Source organism: Fukomys damarensis, unplaced genomic scaffold (assembly GCF_012274545.1).
Source record: "Fukomys damarensis isolate Sample0158 unplaced genomic scaffold, DMR_v1.0_HiC HiC_scaffold_33, whole genome shotgun sequence".
NCBI classification, from domain to species: domain Eukaryota; kingdom Metazoa; phylum Chordata; class Mammalia; order Rodentia; family Bathyergidae; genus Fukomys; species Fukomys damarensis.
Genome location: NW_022900945.1, coordinates 6,257,956 through 6,278,529, shown reverse-complemented (window position 1 = coordinate 6,278,529; position 20,574 = coordinate 6,257,956). Strand labels below are relative to the sequence as shown.

The 20,574-nt window shown below is 41.9% G+C and overlaps 1 protein-coding gene across 7 annotated transcripts in view; it reads right to left on the bottom strand.

The window, feature by feature from the left end:
- The window catches only part of Lrrc7 (leucine rich repeat containing 7), a 463,114-nt gene that overhangs the window by 109,220 nt on the left and 333,320 nt on the right, over positions 1–20,574 (bottom strand). For all 7 annotated transcript variants that reach the window (XM_010605114.3, XM_033758262.1, XM_033758263.1 and 4 more), the window contains exons 10-11: positions 18,132–18,276; positions 13,235–13,307 (exon numbers count right to left, since the gene is read on the bottom strand). In XM_010605114.3, coding sequence (XP_010603416.2) covers positions 13,235–13,307; positions 18,132–18,276 — 218 coding nt within the window. The remainder of the gene's footprint in view (positions 1–13,234; positions 13,308–18,131; positions 18,277–20,574) is intronic.

Here is a 20,574-nt window from a genome sequence, read left to right as displayed (position 1 = left end):
AGTTCACGGGCGGGGGAAGATGAACAGGGGCAAACACGAAACCCAAGTCCTCCTGAAATGCTGGACATCTTGCTAAGCATTTTAGAGATTCTAAAACAAAAATACTAATCTGTTCCTCTATCAACTCTATAAAATATCTGCTACCTAACTATGCACTTTGTGGATGACAAAGTTAGGTTCACACGAAGTGGCACAGCCCGGGCTGAAATGCTCGAAACGTGGCCTGGATCCCACCTCAGAACACAGGCTTGCAGCAGAAGCTATGGACAGGGCACATCTCCACTTTTGTTTGGGTCACAATGCATCATAAAAAGTAGCAAATTTTACCCAATGTCCTAGATTCTTGGTGCCTTTTTCAAATCTAGCAAGACTGAGCCTGTATTCTTTTACAAGGCACGGAAATGGAGACTCACTGCTGCTGCCCTTGAATGGACACAGGTCCTTTGTTTTTTCTGGTTTGTCACAATCCCCACCTGTCCCTTCTTAGCTACTTTACCCCGGATTTACAGAAAGGAATGGTAGTTTTCTGAATTTTTCACAAGGAAACTAGACACCTCAGTGCCCAGCTTGAGACAGCCGGAAAATATCCTGACACAGGGTGAGCGCTGGCTGCACTTAAATTGCTATGGTGTTGTTGTTACTATTATACTGTTATTGCCATTCATATTATTTTTATTATTATAATAGGAAGGAATTCCCAGAGTGTGGCTCCTGCCCCTGTAAAGAGAAAAATGATGTAAATTCAGCTGGACAAAGGCTGTAGTGAGAGCCTCCTCTTCTCTGTGCAGCGGAACCAGCTTGGATGCAATTTGCTCCCATCATCGAATTAACGAATTAACAAAAATCAAGTGTAAGAGTTGCAGCAGCAAAAATGGATTTGTCTACCAGTCCTGTCACCGAGCAGATGTGTGATCATGAGTAACAACCAATAAACCAAGGGTCAGCGCACCTGCCAGGCAAAGGGACACTTGAGGGAAGAAGTTCACTGAGCAGCCCTGGGGGTAAGGACGGTGGCAACAGGGCAGGCGTCACGGGTCACAATGCTTTTGCTCAGAAAGGGTCAAAGGTCTGCATGCTGGGAAGGGCGGCATGAGTGCACAAGACAGGTGTGGGGAGGCAGATGAAGTGCAGGTGCCCATGGGCGGAGAAGCAACTGTGCATTTAGTCCAGGTGGATCTGAAGATGCCTGCCAGGTTCACAGTCCCACACAGGCTCGGCCGCTTAGAACTAGCTGTGAACACAGCGTTCACCTTCAGCAACAGCTCCGAGGCAAGGGCTGCCTGAGAGACTTTTCTTTCTTTCTTTCTTTCTTTCTTTCTTTCTTTCTTTCTTTCTTTCTTTCTTTCTTTCTTTCTTTCTTTCTTTCTTTTTTTTTTTTTTGAGACAGGGTCTCACCATGTAGTTGAGGCTGACTGGAACTCACTATGTAGCCCAGGCTGGTCTCGAACTCACAACCATCCTCCTGCCTCAGCCTCCCGAGTGCTGGGATGACAGGCGTGCGCCACCACGCCCGGCTTTTTCTTTCTTTTTTTATGTAGACAAATCACATAACTTGTCTTCAAGCTCAGTTTCTGTAGCTCTGTAATGAGTATGCAATGATGTCATGAAATGCTTCAGAACTCAATCCAAGTATGTTCCAGTGAGTGGAAGAGGGATTTGGGGGGCTGAATACACATGTCTTTTACGGCAATGCATTTTTTTTTAAGATTAAAAAAAAAGGCCGGGTGTGGTGGCGCATGCCTGTCATCCCAGCACTCGGGAGGCTGAGGCAGGAGGATCGCTGCGAGTTCGAGACCAGCCTGGGCTACATAGTGAGTTCCAGGTCAGTCTCAACTACACAGTGAGACCCTGTCTCAAAAAAACAAAAAAACAACAACAACAAAAAACTCATCCCATTACCGATCACCAAAAAAACACATGTTGAGTAAATGTTTCCCTTATTATCAGTGAACCCCACTGTATTGTCTTTAAATACTTTCAGACTCCCACATGCAGCGGTGGTCATGTTCTGGGGTGATAGGTGATCACAGCTGTGACTCTGCATGTGTTGTGTTTGGGGGGACAGAAATCAATGTACGTACGTGGTAGGCTCACTGGTATGGTGCCATTGTGCCCTTAAAAAGGAGCCTAGCACTACGTCTTACACTTGATACATTTTGTAGACTTGAACAAAAGAGGTTTCTACCAATAGTTCTGGTTCATGGACTCAGTACATGGTAGCAACATCACGAGGGACATTTAACAAAACAGAAATTCAGAGGTGTATGAAGAAGTCAAAGTCAAAGAAGATATTTAAATAATTAAAAAAATCACAGTTTCTCATCGTTTTTGTCTTTCCACTTGAAGTTGTTCTTGAATCACAGCAAGGCCACCACTTCATGCCGTTCCACTGGGTAAAAACATCAGCCGTGTTGTTTCATTAAAGTAACACTTGTCCCGCAACCACAAGGTGGTGTAACCCAGGATTTTAACAGTGAGGGGCCACACCAAGCTTGGCCGTGTCCTCTGTCCGCAGACCACAGTGAGAGCGGCAGACTGAGCTTCGTGATCAGGGACCAGGCTCTGTGATCTGCCCCGATCAGCCTGCCCCACAGGGACAGCACATCATGGAGGTGCGGTGACCCCTTGTTCCCAGCCGTAGAAAGACTACAGGCCAAGATTCAAGTGTTCACGCCTATCTACTGCCACTGAAAAGTGCTCTTGGCCCCTCTGATTCTCTTGGGGGACTTAAATGAAAATGTGATGACTTCTTCTTTATCAGCAAGTACAACTTCATCAATCCAGCCAATGGGCCACGGAGTTATTTTGACTTTAAAAATCTTCTATCTTATGCATCCTTGTGAAGAGACTTTTTATGCTGCAGTTGATGATCACAGTTTCACTGCCTGAGTTCTGGGTGAAATATAAACATGAAAATATTTGAGCCTTGGCAAGTCATGTGCATGCAGCCTAGTGGAAGCAGCAAAGTGTGCCAGATACCTTTGCAGGATCTGAATAGGTCATAATGGCAGAGATGCCCAGACATGGGAGTGTCGACCCCGTCACTATTAGAGACGTGCAGAGAAGCTGCAGAGGGGTTGGTGAGGGCAAACGTAGGCACACAAATGAACAAGTTGGCTGTGACACACAGGATGAAGCTGTTCCCCCAGAAGTGACACTGGTGACGGATTCCCTATTAAAGCGACTGTCCGAGACATTTCACAACACCAGGATCATGAAGGATGAAATCTGGGAAACTGATTGAAACTTAAGAGAAGGACAATTCAGGGAGGCATAGAAGAGATATTCACTCTATTATAACACAGTGAAAAGAAGGCAAGACCAGTCATGCTAATCTCGATCCGTTTTGAGAAAACAAACTCTAATGCACAATGTCCCTATTGCTTAAAATTACGGGGTACTCGATAAATATTAGTTTCATTACTTGTGCGTTTCCCTATATATATTTATAGCCTATAGCAAGAGCATTTAATGGTACTATAAAAGATTTTAAAGACCTTTTGTGGAATAATTATAATCCACCCCCATCAATTAAGAATGTTTTGTGCAGTTTCAGGTTGCATAATTTTTTTTTTTTTCCGCACTGGGGACTGAACCCTGGGCGCAAGGGTTCTATCCCTGAGGTACATTCCCATCCCATTTTACGTATTTGGTTTAAGGCAGGGTCTTGCTAAGTTTCCCAGGCTGGCCTTGAACTAGTGATCCTACTCCCTCAGCCTCCTGATTAGCTGGGATTACAAGCATGTACCAACACCTCGCTGCAGGGTCATTGTTATGGTCACTGTGATGTTGTGTTTTATATTAAGAAATATATATTTATACTGACATTGAGAAATAGGAAGAAAGGAGCTAAAGGTGTAGGGAAGGTGTGATGGGCAGGGGAAGGGTAAAAAGGGAAAAGAAAAAAATGTGAGATAATGAAAAGATGGATATAAAGTGGTTGTAGATGGGGAGGGGAGGAGGGGGTAAAGGGAGGGCAGGGACAAGGGGAAAAAATGAGAACCAAGACCTGTCATGCAGAGGTACAAGATCCTAACAATGAGTGTAACTGTACTGTATCCCTAAAATGTACCAATAAACTCAATTAAAGCTGGAAAAAAAAGAAATATATATTGAAATGTAACCAGTGGCTAGTACAAATATTTTAAAAGCCTTGGAATCTCCAAATAAATTTGTCTTTTTGTGTACTGATGAGAAGCCTGGCTGGGCTCTTGCATAGCTTTAGCATGGGAGCTGCTTGTCAGGGAAACCAGCCGCGCGATTAGACAGCTGGAACTTTCGGTCCCACCCCTGACCTACGGGAAGAGAAAAGCAGCTGAAGGGTGACCCAATGATGTGATCCATTGGGCCTGTACAAGAAAGGCCCTCAAACCCCCCGGGAAGGAGGTGTGCAGGGACAGCGGGTATGGAAGCTCTGCATTCCTGCCTAACACTTTCCCTCCATGTCCCTTTCCTGTGGTTGCTCCCCAGTACCCTCTGAGATATCCATTGTAATACACAGTCAGCTTGTTTCCCTCATTTGTGAGCTTTTACATCAAAAGGCCGGACATGAGGAAGGAGTCATAGGAATCCTTAGTTTATATACAGCTGGTCATATAAAAATTCATGCGATCTGAACTTGGGATTTGCCACTAAGTGGAAGCCAGCCTTATGGGACTTCGACTTAAAACCTGCAGGTTTTGATTCCAACACCAGAGAGATGTGTCAGGATTGAGTTAAAGTTGTAGGACACTCAGTGTCCAGAGCGAAAGCAGGGAACTGTTTGGCACGGGAAAAGCCCACACATTGCAGGGCCAGAAGTGCTGGTGCTGAAGAGCACAGCAGGAAGGAGCGTGTGTTTGCTTTTTTCCTATACAACTGCGTACTACTCTGCAGGACTTGCCCCTGCATCCAAAAGACATCATCACCAGGGGTAAGGGCAAAAACTGAGAACCCAGACCTGTCATGTAGAGGTACAAGATCCCAATGATGAATGTAACTGTACTGTATACCTAAAAAATACCAATAAACTCAATGAAAAAAAAATCTTTTAAAAAAAAGACATTATTACTACACAGTGGGCTATGATGAATTAATGATTTAGAGTCTGAAAGTGTTTTACATCTTTGGTTACAAACAGCTAGTAAGTACAAAATACACAATTCCCAATGATCTCTGAAATCCCAAAGATTTAAACTCATAACTTACAGTATCAGCTCACTTTATTGATGAAAAATCCTAAAAGATGTGTTAGTAAAAGATCCTGTATAAAAAAGTTACCACGTATTATCAGGTTACCACTAGAACTTGTAATAATGAGGTAAAAAACAGACCAAAGATTACTGTTTTCTTGTAGAAGCTTTATCTGTATAACTGCATATTGTGAAAGTAAAAATACGCAGCAAGGAAAGTATAAAGTACTTTAATGCCCCCCCCAGTTCTATGCATTCCAGAGTGCACAGAATGCATACAATCCAGGAGAATGTGCTAAGGGACACTGGACAGGGCCCATACCCTGTGACTGTGCCAATGTGATGTCACACACTATCAGAATCCGTGTCACACACTACCGGCATCAGTGACATACTGGGAGTAATAATGTTTGAAATCAAACAAAAATATTGTCCTCACTTTTAAAAATGATTCTAAAAAATTCTCTATATTTTTCTCTACTTTGGATTCCATGAAACTCTTGGTTAGAAAAATATTTCTGTACCATTTACCCTCAATTACCTCACTAATGGGGAAGAGGGATTATGAGTGTACTGCACAGATAATGTATAATCTCACTTTACCATTATTTACGATCAGTAGCTATCATGAAGTCTACTATTTATCTAGTGGCTAATGAGTGGAAAAGCAAATGGCTTTGGGTTTTCCCTTCTTGATTCACTTTTAATTCTTAGCAGAAGTGATGTTATTAGGCAGAAAATGTTTGGAAATGCTTGGACTCTAAACTGGCCCTCCACAGCCGAGTGACCTATTCCCTCTATTAACCCCCGTGTTGTCATCTATAAGATTGCTTGATAGCATCTCCTACACACCGGTCTAATGAGGATTAATGCGGGCCGAACACTTGGACGCCGGAATAGCTCTCCATTAAAACAACCTCTTGAGAGGTGCAACACGCACTGAAAAAAATTAAATCTTGAACAATCTGTTTCCAAAACATGTAAAAGTTATCCCGTGGAATTTTCTTTTTAGAGTGGATTGTTGCATGAAATAAATCTGTGTTTCAGTCAAGAAAATGTAAAATTCAGTCAAGTGATTAGTCATATGTGGGAGCAAGGCCCATTTCAGATGAATAAGAAATTGTTACTCTATTAGGAGAGATTTAACTAGGGGAGAGAGGAAGAGAGGGAGACAAAGAAAGGAGGAGGAGAGGGAGGCAGGGAGGGAGAGAGGCAGAGAGAGATGTTTTTGGCAGAGGTGAACTGCTTCCATACCTTTTCTTAGTAAAAAGGCTTGATATTGCCAGGACAAAAGTGCTGGTATGGACCAAGGTAGAGCGCGACTGAGCTGTGCAGCCAGGCAGTTGGAGCTTCAGGCTAGACTCTTAAGAAAACTCGTGCAATACTCTAGCCAAGTTACTTTGTTACTCGGTTTCATTCTGGGCATAGGGTAATGGGTAACAGTACTTAATCATGCGCCAGGAAGCCTAACCCACACCCCCATAATACATTTAAATACATTTAAAACACTAAGAATGGACATAAAGGGAATGCTAAGTAACTTGCTATTATTATTTTCAGAAGATGTAAATCCATTTCATTTTGTAGCCTAAGAATTAAGTTTTAGATTCCATCCTCAATTTGTCATTGACATTAGTTAAGTTGTTTGGGCTAAGGGGTAAAAATTAACAAACTTTTTTCAGACAAATTCTTTTTTATATGCTAAGCAGACCTCAGGAGTTTTAGTGCCAAATTTCAATCTAAGCTGAATTCAGTAAAACTCTGACAGAAGGAGCATCTGTTAGAAATAAAATCATTTGGAGATTTTGCCTCTGAAATGCTGACTGGTCTTGGGCAGATATTATCATCTTATACTGGGGATCCAACTCAGGACCTTGTGCTTGCCAGGCAGGATGGTGTCTCTGAGCTACATCCTCGGCCCTTTCAAAGTTTGTGCTTAGATTCCCCCAATCTGGGGGAATTCCTTGTTTTTTTGTTTTGTTGTGTTTTGTTTTGTTTTTTTGATACTGGATTATCATCTTATATAGAAAATATATTTTTCATTTTACCCATTCGCCCCACCCATTCAAAGCAAGTACAAACTTTTTGTTTTCTTTGCACTCTCTAGGAAGTTAGAGCGACTGACTGAAAAAAATTTTTTTCAAAAAATTGAGAGCATAGGAGGAAAGTATCATACAAATGCAAAATATTGTTATAAGCACTTTTTAATAGATAAATCTACTGATGAGTAGACAAAGGCTGCACTCACTGCCAGATCATCTTTAAAACATTCTACATGTTCCAAGTTAGGATACGGTACTAAAGATTTTCTTAATCAATCAAAATTATAGAATTATTTAATGTACAGTTATAATTAGGATATGGTACTCCCCAAGAGCCATTATCATTTAGTCACGACCCATAAATAATCACAGTCCCCAAATCTCTGTTTCCTGTGGCCACACCATGAGCTGTTTCTGCTGTCAGGCCCCTGTGCCATGTAGCCCTGCCTTGGAGCTGGCGGACTATGAACTGAAGCCTCTGCAAACTGTGACCAAAGTAAACGTCTCATCTCTTAAACTGTACGTGTGAGGTATTTTGTCCCCGCAGTGATGAAAGTAACTAAGGCAGCTACCTTGCGCCAAGTTTCACAAAACCCTCTCAGTACTATTGTGTCTACTTTGCAGGTGAGAAAAATGTGGCTCTAAGATGCAGAGGGATCTGGTTAATGGGTGGAGCATCTAGGAGCGAAGCCGATGTCAAATTCTTGGGCTTACAAACATGGCTCTGTACCACACTGCCTTGCTGTGCGGAAGGAAGTCATAAATGTCCAAGGCACCATCCCAGCCCCCAAGGAGCCCACATCTTAGCTGAGAAGGAATGGCAAAATAATCAGAGTTAAATGATGAGTCGCGTGCAAACCAGAGATTTTTTGCAGAGCTAGAAGTGAAAAAGAAACAAGTTGGCACAGTCCGCTCTGACTTGAATACAGAGGACCCCACAGGGCTCTGTGGATGTGCCTGTGAGACGGATGCCCAGGATCTCACTCACTCCATGTCTGACCCCGCAGAGGAAGCACCTGTGAAGGACTGGCCTCACTTTACCCAGTCCTCGTATTTCCCGATGCCTACTCCTGCAGCCTCTCTACTTGGCCAACTTTATGAAAGAGTAACTCTAAAACGCCTCTTCAAAATTCAGAGCTTTTATCGCTTTCACCAAAAACCATGAAGCCAAGAAAGAGTAAGCTCAGCATGAGGTTTCTCTTGTGAAAAATCCTTTCTGGCTAGAGCAACGGGGCCCATGAAATTACCAGGTACGAAGAGTCAAGCACAAAAGTGCGTGACTCAGCGCTCACATATACTGATCTATGAGATACAGTGGATTTAACAGCTTGGCCGTGAAGTAGGGTTAGCTTCCTTCAGCCTTAGAGGCTGTATCTGTTGATGGGGGAGAATACATATCAAACAGTGTTAATGGGGCCTTGAACTAGAGATAATGCCTACAACTCACCACACTTGATGTCCACAGCATTGTGGTACAAAAAAATTCTTTATTATTATTTTCATTTGAGTTTCAATTCTTGGTTCTGATGAAACCTCTAGGCATATTTTAAGGCTCAACATTTGGCAAGTCATTTGGCACACAGATCATGGAATCTATTTAAACGTGAAGATATTGAAAAATAAACTCTTCTAGTAGTTTTTAATAGTTGTACGATTATAAAATACCAAATATAAAGCTAAATATTTTGATATTCCATGTGCAGAATAAGAGTCCTGGTCACTGCAGCTGGTCTTAACATTTCTAGGATTTCAAAGTTTAGAATTTTAGGTAGAATACGTCATGATAAAGCATAGATTATCTGACCAAGAACAAAACACTTTCTGCATATGCCAGTTAACCAGATCATAATGAAATCCCATTGTAGCTCTAACCTAGAAATTCTGCACTCTCTAATATGAAAAAGTCATTTTGTTATCATTGCTTGTTTTTTGCCAGCATAAATTGTTTTTAAAGTACATAAGGAACCTCTAGAAATGTAGTGTCTTTGGGTATAATATGTGTACATTCAAAGCATTATATAGAGATGACTACCTTGGAGTAAGAATGTAAGTTTGGCAAGAGTCATTATAATTTCACTAAATTCGACAATTTCCAAACTCTGACACGTATAGAAATAACCCTCAGTCTTAACAGTCCGAGGGTCCCTTCACACTCCCACAATCTGTAATGGACCCTAATAACTTCAGTTTATGTAGGTTATGTCTATTGGTGTCTACCACATTATAAATTAAAACAGGATTTAAACATTTAAAGATTTTAAACACTTTAAATATTAAGTATTTAAAAATACTTAATAATTGTTCCTTTAAGCCCATGACATGTTAATATAAGTAACGTATTTTTAAAGCAAAGTAACTATATTTTCCTAAGCATGAACATTTAGTGAGAAGACTAACATTTTGTTGTTGATATATCCAGCACTTTAAAAAAATTCTATTAGCACATTCTTCTGATATACCCCTTAAATTTTCCCCCGAAACAATAATCAAAAGATCATGACATTAAAAATCTTTACAAAGTGAACTTTTATGATTCTTAACCTTATCTTTCTAAAACAGTAATCAACCTTTGAGTTAAGGAATCCCATTCATCTATCTTTGATAAACCTTCTTTCTACTTTTAAGAGAATAATCAATCTTTATGAAAAGAAAGCCAAGTATATGAATAACCCGGCATCCATACTCACTTGCATAATTACCCTATTTTTCCTTTTTTATTTTCATTCTGAATAAAAGCATTTAGTGAAGTATAGAAGCACAAGAGTTCTAAATAAAAAGACATATCAGTGTAAACATCATTAGTGTTTGATATCCTCATCTTCTTACCAAAGAATTCTGATTAGAACAAAACAATCTAGGAATTGAAACCAAAAGTTAAAATAGGGTCAAGGATTCATTTTTAGAAATTTTCTACAATTCTGGAGCTGAGACAGGAAAACTATCTTAATGGAGGCGTGGTGTCTGCATTTACAGGACAGAATAAAACAATATGAGGAACTATAAAATAAGCAACCACAGATTCTGAAAAGTGCCATGAGGGAAGCAAAAGAGACAGACACAGAGAGAATCTGTGGGCAGACACACTGGCGGAGGGCTTCATGGGAGAGCTGCACCGTGGGGGTGATAGTTAAAGCCATAACAGAACCTCGTTACCCAAAGTGTTGCCCTTGCACCCGAAGCACTGGCAACACCTGGATGTTTGTGACAAATGTAGAGCTTGGATCCCCTAGGGGCTCAGAATCTGCCTTTCATAAAGGCTTCCCTAGTAATTTAAATGCATGCTGAAGTTCTAGAGTATGAACATAGAGGATGTGAGGCAGTCAGCCTTACACAAAGTCGGAAAGACTATTTCGGGTTGAGATAACAAGAAGGGAGAAAACCTAGAAGCAGGAGAAGGTGTGGCAGGGTGAAGATTCTGCAGGAGAGCCAGCGCGGCCCAAGCCTAGGGCAGGGGGAGACCAGTGAGCCCAAGGAGTGGCCCCTGTGATTACGGCCACGTCACCCCGGGGTGTTTCTATGTTTCACAATAAATTACACTCTCTGGTCAATCCCACGACAGGTGATGCCTGGGATTGTCATTCCAAGCACCAGGAAACACTGGAATTATTTGACCTCGTTGCCTTTCTCTGGATCCTTCCGTCTCCGTAGAACTAACAGCTTGCTCAGCTTTCTTCTGGACAGTTCCAACAGGATGCTGGTTAACAACGATTTCAGTCCAGCGGAGCTCTGATTTCTCCCATTCCTCCATGCATCTCCACAAGCTCTGTTGCGCTTGCCAAGGAAGGGCCTCCCCTGCCCAGCTCTTGTAAATATTGCTTCTTTCATTGCATGTAAGTATTTCTTCTGGCTTTTTGTTATCTGAGAATTTCATAAGAATGAGTAGCTTTCAAAACGAAGGCTCACTATTCAGGCTTCTCAGTGTTCACAGGTGCTCTCATTTCCAGTTACTTACCCCGCTTTTCTAGGACAAGCCTTTTGTTCTGAGCGACGGAAAGCTGCTGACAGCCGACTGATGTTTCCACATCTCTTCCTTTTGAACACAGGAGCATAAAAGCTTAGGTCAAGTCACTATGGGGTACGTTCATCTTTCTCCACATTTATAATTCAATTACGAGGAAGACCGCAAGGGACACAGCTAGATACTGGTGGTAAAATAAGAATTGAGCCTAACTCGAGTTGAGAATGTGGTGCACAGCCTGGCTACCACGCTCCACCTGGCCGTGGGGAAGGAGACAAAAGTCTCTGTCATCTTCCTGTTCCAGAAATGAGTTCTGGCATGAGGTGCAGCTGGCGAAGGGCGAGGCAGGGACTCAAGCTGATGTGTGACAGAAGCTCCGGGCACAGCTGTCTCCAGTGTCAGTTCTGACACCAGAAAAAGCTGGGTTTGCACTGGGGAGGTCATTAAGAGACCGACAACCTGGCCAGAAATCACAGTCCCTGGACAGAAGTGCATTCTCAGGATGACCGGAGTCAGGGTTCCACTGCCTACAAAGCATTGTGGCCTACTTTTAGGTTATCCGCCCTCTTCCTTTCACCTTCAGGAGCTAACGTAATTAGTTTAAATGAGAAATGTGAACGTAGATTGCAACATGCCAGTCATCATCTATGTGGACATAAACGAAGCTGAATTCAGCTGCCCACAAGAACCAACCCAAACACGAAAGGTGAGTGAGTATGAATACAACTGGGAAGACCATCTGAACAAGCAGCACACTGTCCTGAACAGTCACTTCTGTGTATCTGAAGAGTAGCATTCTCTGCAGCTACACTGGAAAAACATGGAAAAAAGCATAGGCAAAATAACGATGTACGGCGAGGACACTGCAATAGGAAAGTGATCGACACTTAATTTACTTTCAAGAATGTGAATATGTGAATTTGAATTTTGCAAAATTGTCCCGCTCTTTAGAAGTGAAGCTTTCCAGATACGGAGCCATTTGCTGACCTGGCAAAGGACACAGGAGAAGGGCCGTGAGGGACACGTTCACATCTGGATTTCAGCCGCGGTTGTCCCAACTCCTCATACTATGCCAAAAAATGTCAAATCTAAGACTTTAACTATGTGCAGCTTTTTTCCCCCCGTCAATTATACCCAATAAAGCTGCTTTATAAAAAAAACAAGGCTTTGTCTTCCCAAGCATACCCAAGTCTGATAAATCTTCAGATAATTCTTCACACTGAGAAGAGGGCCAAGATCCTGATAAAATGGATTCACATCATTTCAGGAGGAAGCCAGCTTGTGTGATCTGTCACTTCACACGAATTGTAAGCCAAAACGCATTGCAATGAAACATTGAGAAAAAGTACATAAAAGAATTGCGAACCAAATGTCAATAGCAATATTGAGCTAAAAATAAACTGCTATCAATGAATGGAGCACGGTCACCCATAAAAAGAAATGTTAGTCTTTTACCTTGAGAATATTGGCTAAGAAAATGCTTTTCTCTTTTAGATTCTAAAAATACATTAAGCTTATATATATATATTTATATATCAAATATTATTCATATAATGGTAAAATATACATACTGAAGAGCCTCAGAAAAACTGATTTGATTTTTTTTAAGATATATTTGGGTGAATTTAGAATTACCATGCAGTCAAAATATCAGTACTAGATAGAAAATACCAGCAAGAATAAATCTGGAGGTCTGTAAAGTTGTTTTACTACTGAAAGATTTATGGTTGGATATTTCTCATAATTTTATATAGCTGGAGGCCAATTTAACAGTCAGATATAAAATTAAGATATAGACAAATGCATATAACTGAATAAAATATAGTCTAAAATAAGCTGACCTGTGAACAAACAGTAGAAAGTATAGTAGAAAGTGTTCTGAAGTAGAGAGCAATATTCTTCGTCTTTTTTTTGTTTTTTTTTTTGGTACCGGAGATCGAACTCGGGTCCTTCTGCTTGTGAGGCAGGCGGTGGCCACCACTGAGCTAAATCCCTGGTCCCAGAACAGTATGTTTTCATTTCCAGATTTAAGAGGCTGACATAAAGGAGACACTGGCACTTACTTTCCGATGGTATTGGGCAGGATTGTAAGTTGATTGTCATCTACTTTGAGAGTAGTCAGTTTTTTCAACAGCCCTAAAACAGAGAAGAAGGCTCTTTAATACAGGCAGCAGGGATGGTCATACAAAAGAAATCAGAGGAATCCCTCGTGATGAATGCTTGTGAATTCATGCTAATTTGTTGCCTTCTGCTTCTAGAAACCCATAAACCGATACAGTATTTGTGTGTAGCCTGGTTTTGACTTTCTCGTAAAAAACTCACATCAGTGGGAGTTCAACAACCTCAAAGCAGACAAGTAAACAAAACGAAGGGTTCCACTCTCACCCTGTTAGCACAAACGCGACTTCACGTCCCTTTTCTATTTTCCAGCAAGGGGACCCAGTGAAAACTTTCCAACCAGCTGTGATTTAATGGTCAATTGACACCTAAGACGGATAGCTAGCATTCCCGTTATGACACAGATAGAAAACAAACCTGAATGAAGCCTAATAACCAAGGGATGAGTACCAAGGCACTGCAGTATCGTGCTTGTAATTATGGACTTGGAAAACTACAACGTATGACCTCATATTCTTTTAACTCGGATCAGCATAACACACAGAAACCTGCAATTTTGAATACACCAAGGAGACCCCGCCAAGAACTGAAGTTTGAACTATTTATCTTTTACACTCTGATTTATGCCCTCAATACCTTTATGGTTTGCTCTCTCCCAAGGTCTGATGGAGCAGTAGCTACACGCTAACAGAAGAACAGTTGCATTTGGCATAATCAACTCCTCATCCCGCCAGCTGCAACCTATGAGGTAATATGGCTAAGCAACTAAAGTCCAAGGGTAGAGCATTAACATTAGGTTAGGTTTTGCTTTCTATTGGAACTACACTTACATGCTGTAGATTATTGTGTCCTGCAAAAAAATACATTTTTTGAAAATAATTCCATGGTCAAATATGTTTTGAGAAATGTCAGATTAAACAAAACTGTATAGCTTTCTTTAATGAAGTTTCTCCAGAATTTTTTAATGTACTGATGGAACAATGTGACTATCCAGTTATTGTGAAAGTGTGTGTTTGTGTGAGTGTGTGTGTGTGTGTGTGTGTGTGTGTGTGTGTGTGTGTGTCTGCAGCTGCAGAGTATCTTTAAAAGCTGGCACTAAGGGGAACGGGCTCTGAGGCCACACCCACCCCATACTGAGCATTTTGAGAAAACTTTAAAGGCAAGATTGAGCCGCAGAATCTCTGACATAAAGCTGTCGCTGTGCTCCACATTTCAGCATACTCATTTACATTTTCTTCAGAAGCTTTCAGAATCTCTACTCCAGTGGAAAGAAATGTGGTGCCTATCAGACTGCTGTGAGAAAATACCTACAACATTCGGAGCTTAACACCTCAGCCGAAAACCACAACACCTGGGGATGAGGACAATTCACGCGGCGGCAATTCATCCCTGCAGACTGAACACCCACTGCCGCATTCATCTACGCTCGGAAGGCATCTGAGTCATCTCGGCTCTCGTGTGTACGCTTCAATACCCACTTTGGAAATGGAAAAGAACACCTGAGCTTGTTTATCAGTCGTGGCAAGAAAACGCGGCTATGACTGACAGCCACATTTTGTTACGACCGCCGACCAGAGAGACCACAGCTGCTGCGTACTCATGGGTCTGGAGAATCCGGCCACCTCTGTATCCCTCGATTGGGTCCCGGAGGATACAGACTGGGTTCCAGGTGGCTGGGCAGACACCAGGAAACCAGTCACCACGCAGTCTGTAAGAAGATCTCGTGGTCCCTGCCTCTCCTTGATGAAACTGTGAGGCAGGAGGGGGACTAAGGCGACAGCTGTTTCTGAAGACTGGGGCAGTGGCTCTGCCCAGAGGCATAACAGCTGAAGTGAGAGAGGCCACCCTGCCTGCTACAGGAACCTCAGTGAGGAAGTGACAGATGTGCCACTCCAGGTCCTCGAGGGGTGGAAAGGCTCTGAGGCTTCCGTTGGAATCTGACTGTCGGATGAGACCCCAGCGTCACCCACACTGCTCGTGGCTTCCTGTGGCAGACGATCCCTTCAGTGCAGTGCGGTGTCACAGCTGCCCGGATCCTCTCCTCCTCCGCAAGAATCCAAGGTCTCTCACCCTACTCCGCCTCTCTGCTTCCCCAGGTTTTTACCCTTTTATCCTAAGCTCCTAACTAAGAAGTACTAAAGAAAAAGAGGAGGTCTATTGCTATGACTGTGATTTAGCTATTTTTATACAAATACATAATTAGCTTTGATGCATTAAATATTAACATGCTATCAAAGTAGCTAATATTTCAGTCGCATTTACACATATCAATAGAACTTTGAAGCAAACAGATGTGCTCTCGTTAAATCTACGATTATGGTTAATTGTTATGCAACAGAACAGTTAACAGTATACAGGCAGGGACTGTTCTAAGCAATCTTACATACCTGAATTAATTTATTCCTGAAAGTCATATACTCTGATGCAGGTACTATTACTGCCTCCACTTATGAGATGATGGAACTAAGAGGTTAAGTAAGTTGTCTAAGGTCAGGCAACTAACAACAGAGAAAAACTCAGGCAATCTGTGTGCCCTTAGTCACTCAGTAAGATGAATTATTTTGAAAAAAGTCACACTGTCTTATACTGAGCTTCTCTGTTATCCAAAAGAAGCTGATTATTAAAACTACCTAGAAGAAGAAAAAACTGCTTTTCATTTTCCCCAGCAGCCAGCTGGAGAAAAGGCCATAGGTATTCAGGGGCCTCTTGTCCAGTCTGCAGCCCCATTCACCGGCCCCCCAAACCACAGAGGACCCGAGCAGCCGCGATGGAAGGGAAGATCTTAGTTCAGCGGCTATTTCCTTTCCCTAACACTGTCCAGCGGTACTGATTCGCGCTGTTCTTAAATTCCGTCCGTCGGTCAACAGACAATCGGAGCTCAAAGAAGCAAGACAAGAGGCAACCTGCCGTCCGCTGAGCACTCGGGGGCCACAGAACCGAGCCTTCAGTGCCCTAGTCCAGACATCTCTCCGCTCCCTGAGGAGTCAGTCACTGTGAATCTCTAATCCTGTACCATGGCAATGCTGCAGGTGGCCAAATACAACTTCCACCGAAGCCGCAGGTAGGAGGTAAGTTGGAGAAGTAAGCTTCTGTAACAGAGCGGCCGTCCTCATCCGCGAGACGTCCCATGACAAAGGTGTCAGGTATACAGCACCACTGGCCTGTTTTCACGTCTTACGGCAGTCAGGCATCCTGCCCGATGTTCTGCAGTCCTAACCCATGCTGCCTTTCTCAGGCCACAAGGTTAATTTCTTAGTCTGCTTTAGGAAGATGTTTTAAATGAACCATTACGTCATGGTCGTAATGCTTCACTTCCTGCCACACTTCTAAAGACCAGACTTTCTGAGCTTTGTTTTGTGTGCGCCTCACAACCAGAACATAGTTGGACTTAAAACAATATTCCGCCTGAAATACTGATTCTTTCAAACGAAATAAGTTTAATTCATCATATTTATTATATTTGTTGGGATCTATGGCAAATGATTTAGTCATGTTTTTAAATTTTTTCTGCCATTTTTCAAGTCTTATCTTTCGTTCTATTATATGAATGCTTCTGCTCATCCCTTTCTCCCTCCTCCCACCACATCCATGGCAGTGGTTCTTGGCACGGAGGTGACATCAGTTAAGAAAACTATGTTCTCTGAATACATGTAGTTTTCTCTCTAACGGAAGTGGCATGGATTTCTGGTGGAGCAGGTGTAAGTTTATGAATTTAGTCACCCTGTCATGTTGACTAGAGAATGATCTTCCTCATCACTGTGGCTCCTTGACAATGGAAAGCTATATTTCCCAGACTTGTCTGTGTGCAAGTTTCATCTAGGACATTTAATGCAAATACACATAGAAGGGCTCACTGCAGACTTACTAAGTCAGAATTTCTACAGTCAGAGCCTGGAAATGAAGATAAATGTTGGATAAAGCTCTTAGTCAAATCCTATAACTGAACACGTTTTCAAAGATGTGATTATGTAAGTCAAAAAGTCTGCTAATCTAGAAAGAAAGAAAAGGTAGACTATGATTTTTGATAAAACTAATGTTCTCTGCAGGTCTCAAAGAATGCCAAAAATGGAAGTGGTAATAAAATGCTGAATAAAAATTTGGCAAACTGCCTTATCTTCAAGTTTCCTTTCTCCCAGGTTACCGAGGCTGTGATTTAATTTTCAGAAGCTTCAAGTTCCAGTGCACATAATGGAGCCATTTTGAAAAGGGTAAAATCTGATTCCAAAGTTTAATAATTTGATGATCACCCTTCTAACTGGGTCCCCTCCTAAATAATATTAGCAAGATATACATATGAAATTTGTATTAAATTTGTATTTTATAATTTTACTCACACATACATTTACTAACCAAAACTGTGGAGTGCTTAATGCATATTTACAAGTTACGCACCTTCAAGCATCTAACTTGTCCTTTTTAAAAATAATAGAACTGGTAAGACGTTCTATATTTGTACATTTTTATGTCATTCCTATATTATAACAATGTTATAAAGACATTAAAAATAAAATACAGCCACATCCTGTGCAGATAAACATATTATTTTCAAGTTACTCTAAGTCATATAATGATTATAACAACATATTATACTATAGGCGACATAACAGTTTTTAAAACATTGATTTACTAGAACCATTTTAAAATGAGAGCCTTCTTGAACTAGAGTGAACATTTCATTTAAAAGGATTTGTAAAGAACTATTTTATGCCATTGTAGTGTGTGCACTATTTTATTTGTATCAGGCAAAGAGAATATTACTTGCATCTATAAACAAACTATACCACCCAGAAAGAAAGGGGCACGCTTGGCATAAACATTCATGACAGAACATTATGTTCTCACCTATAGAGTCAGGCAACTGCTGCAACATGTTGGACGACAGGAGCAGATCCTCAAGAGCTTCGCATCCAGAAATGCCCATGTCGACCGTTTCTATTCTGTTTTTCGACATATCCAGGTATATCAACATCTTTAACTTCCCTATAGACTTGATGACATTGGATAAACTCGGGGTTAGTGGAGAAACTTTCGGAAGACATTTGAAAGCCATAAAAACCCCCAATACTGTAAGATTAACTGGGAAAGCAACCCTAACCGTAACAAGTGTTGCAAAGCAGGCAGAAATATTGCAACCCTCCTGTATCACTTGGACTGCACAACGGTGCCGCCTCTTGAGAAAACAGTGTGTGGTTTTTGTAAATGTTAAACATAGACTTTCCACCAGACCCAGCAGTCCTTACCCATATGCCTGAAAATGAAAACAAGTGCACTGAGAAAACCTTACACAAGCAGTCACAGCTGCGCTATTCATGAAAGCCCCACAGTGGTAGCAACGCAAGTGTGCAACCGCTGATGTGAACATCCACAGGGTGGACAAAATGTGGTCTGTCCATGTAATGGTACATTACTCAGTATAAAAATGGAGTGCTGATACAGGTCAAAAAGGACGAGCCTTCCAAGATGCCAGGAGAAAAGATCGCATAGTGCATGGTTCTATTGGCATGAGTTTCCAAAAGAGGCAAATCCATAAAGTCGAGTGGGGTTACCGGGCAGGGCGGGGCATGGGAATGAGTGCTCATGGATTCAGAGTCCCTGTTGGGGTGAGGAAGATGTTTCAGGGTTACATCGTGGTGATGGCTGCACGACTATGCAAGTCTGCCAAAAAACACGGAGCTGTATACGGTACGTGAGTCATCCCCAACACAGCAGTCCACAGATATAGCCCTAAGGATGAGGAGGGTGAAGAGAGGGCAGGGGTATGGGAAAAGAATAAGAACCAAGACGTATCTTATAAAGGTACAAGATCCCAATGATAAATGTATTGTTTGCTTGAAATGTACCAATAAACATAATGGGGGAAAAACCCCCAAAACCCCCCCAACAAAAAAAACAAAGATATATACCAAAGCAACAGGCAAAATACAATAATCTTCAAGGTGCTATGGAATAAAATGCCTACTTACTAGCTAGCATTGCTACTGTAATAAAGCACACTGCTTTATTAAAATTTAAATGCACATGAAAGGTTTCAAATTGTGATCTAGACTTTATTCTACTCCTCTGAGCCACTGCTGTCCCTTTGTCAGTCCTGTTTGAGGGCCTATTATGTATCAGTGCCTGGATTATATACTTGAAAACAAGCATGAGTCAGGCAGCTCAAACTTGTCATAGTGAAGACTGCTTTTATTTTTCCATAGTGAGGCACAGTAGTGGAGACAACAATTGAATAGACAAATATTCATAACACTTGGTGATCTGCACGATAAAATGTACGTAAGGAACACCAGGGTAGAACAGTGGAAGGCTGCACACTGTCTGACAGACAGACCCTGCTTGTCAAGCAAGAGGGAAGTGGAGATGTGAACATGCACACACATCCACGGAGAAGTGAGAAAAAGCGTGGTCGTTCTGACAGAGACTGAGAAGTCCCAAGTGACTGCAATTCCGATGAAGACAGGGTTAGAGAAGGAGCCAGCTGGTAGAGGGCCTCCCATGTCATAGGGCGAGATGAGGAAAAGCTACTCAGAGGCCTGCAAGAGGGGGAATGACACCACCACCTTTGCGCTTAGAAAAATAACTGCAGGAAACCGGCTTCAAAAAGACAGAGTCAAGGAGACCTGCCAGGAACTCTGCGCCCTTGGCCCTCAGCATGGACAAGCAACCGTGGATCAAAAATATCCGGGAGAAAAGCATGTATGTCAAACACATGCAAACTGTGTGCTGTGTCATTACTCCTGAAACCATACAGGAGAACAATGGTTTACACAGCATTTACACTGGTATTAGGCATTGTAAATAATTCAGATATGATTTTAAATATATGGGAGGTTATGTGTGGGTCACTGGCAAAAATTACAGTATTATGTGTAAGGGACTTGAGCAGCTGCAGATTTAATATCGAGGATGTGGGGTGTTCTTGGAACCAGTCTTCTGGGGACACCACGGGACTCATGTAAGGAAGTAGTTTAGCCTAATAAAGTAGTTTAGCCTATGGAAGTAGTTTAATTTAATCTAGTACTTAAGGCAGCAGAAGTGAGGATGAAGAGGGATGAACCTAAGAAAAATTTAGAAGCGGAATGATGGGTCATTATTGATTGCTGGGGACAGAAGGGGGTCAGCTTGTATGTTGGATAAAGAATGTACGGCTGTCACTCAGCGCAGACTTTAGCGATAGGAGTTAGGGCAGGGCAAAGACTTCGTTTTCCCTTTCTTTAGGGAATGTTTTGCAAATAAATGCTCCATGCATTTTGGTTTTTTAGTGGCTCATCTATTTGATTTACCTGTA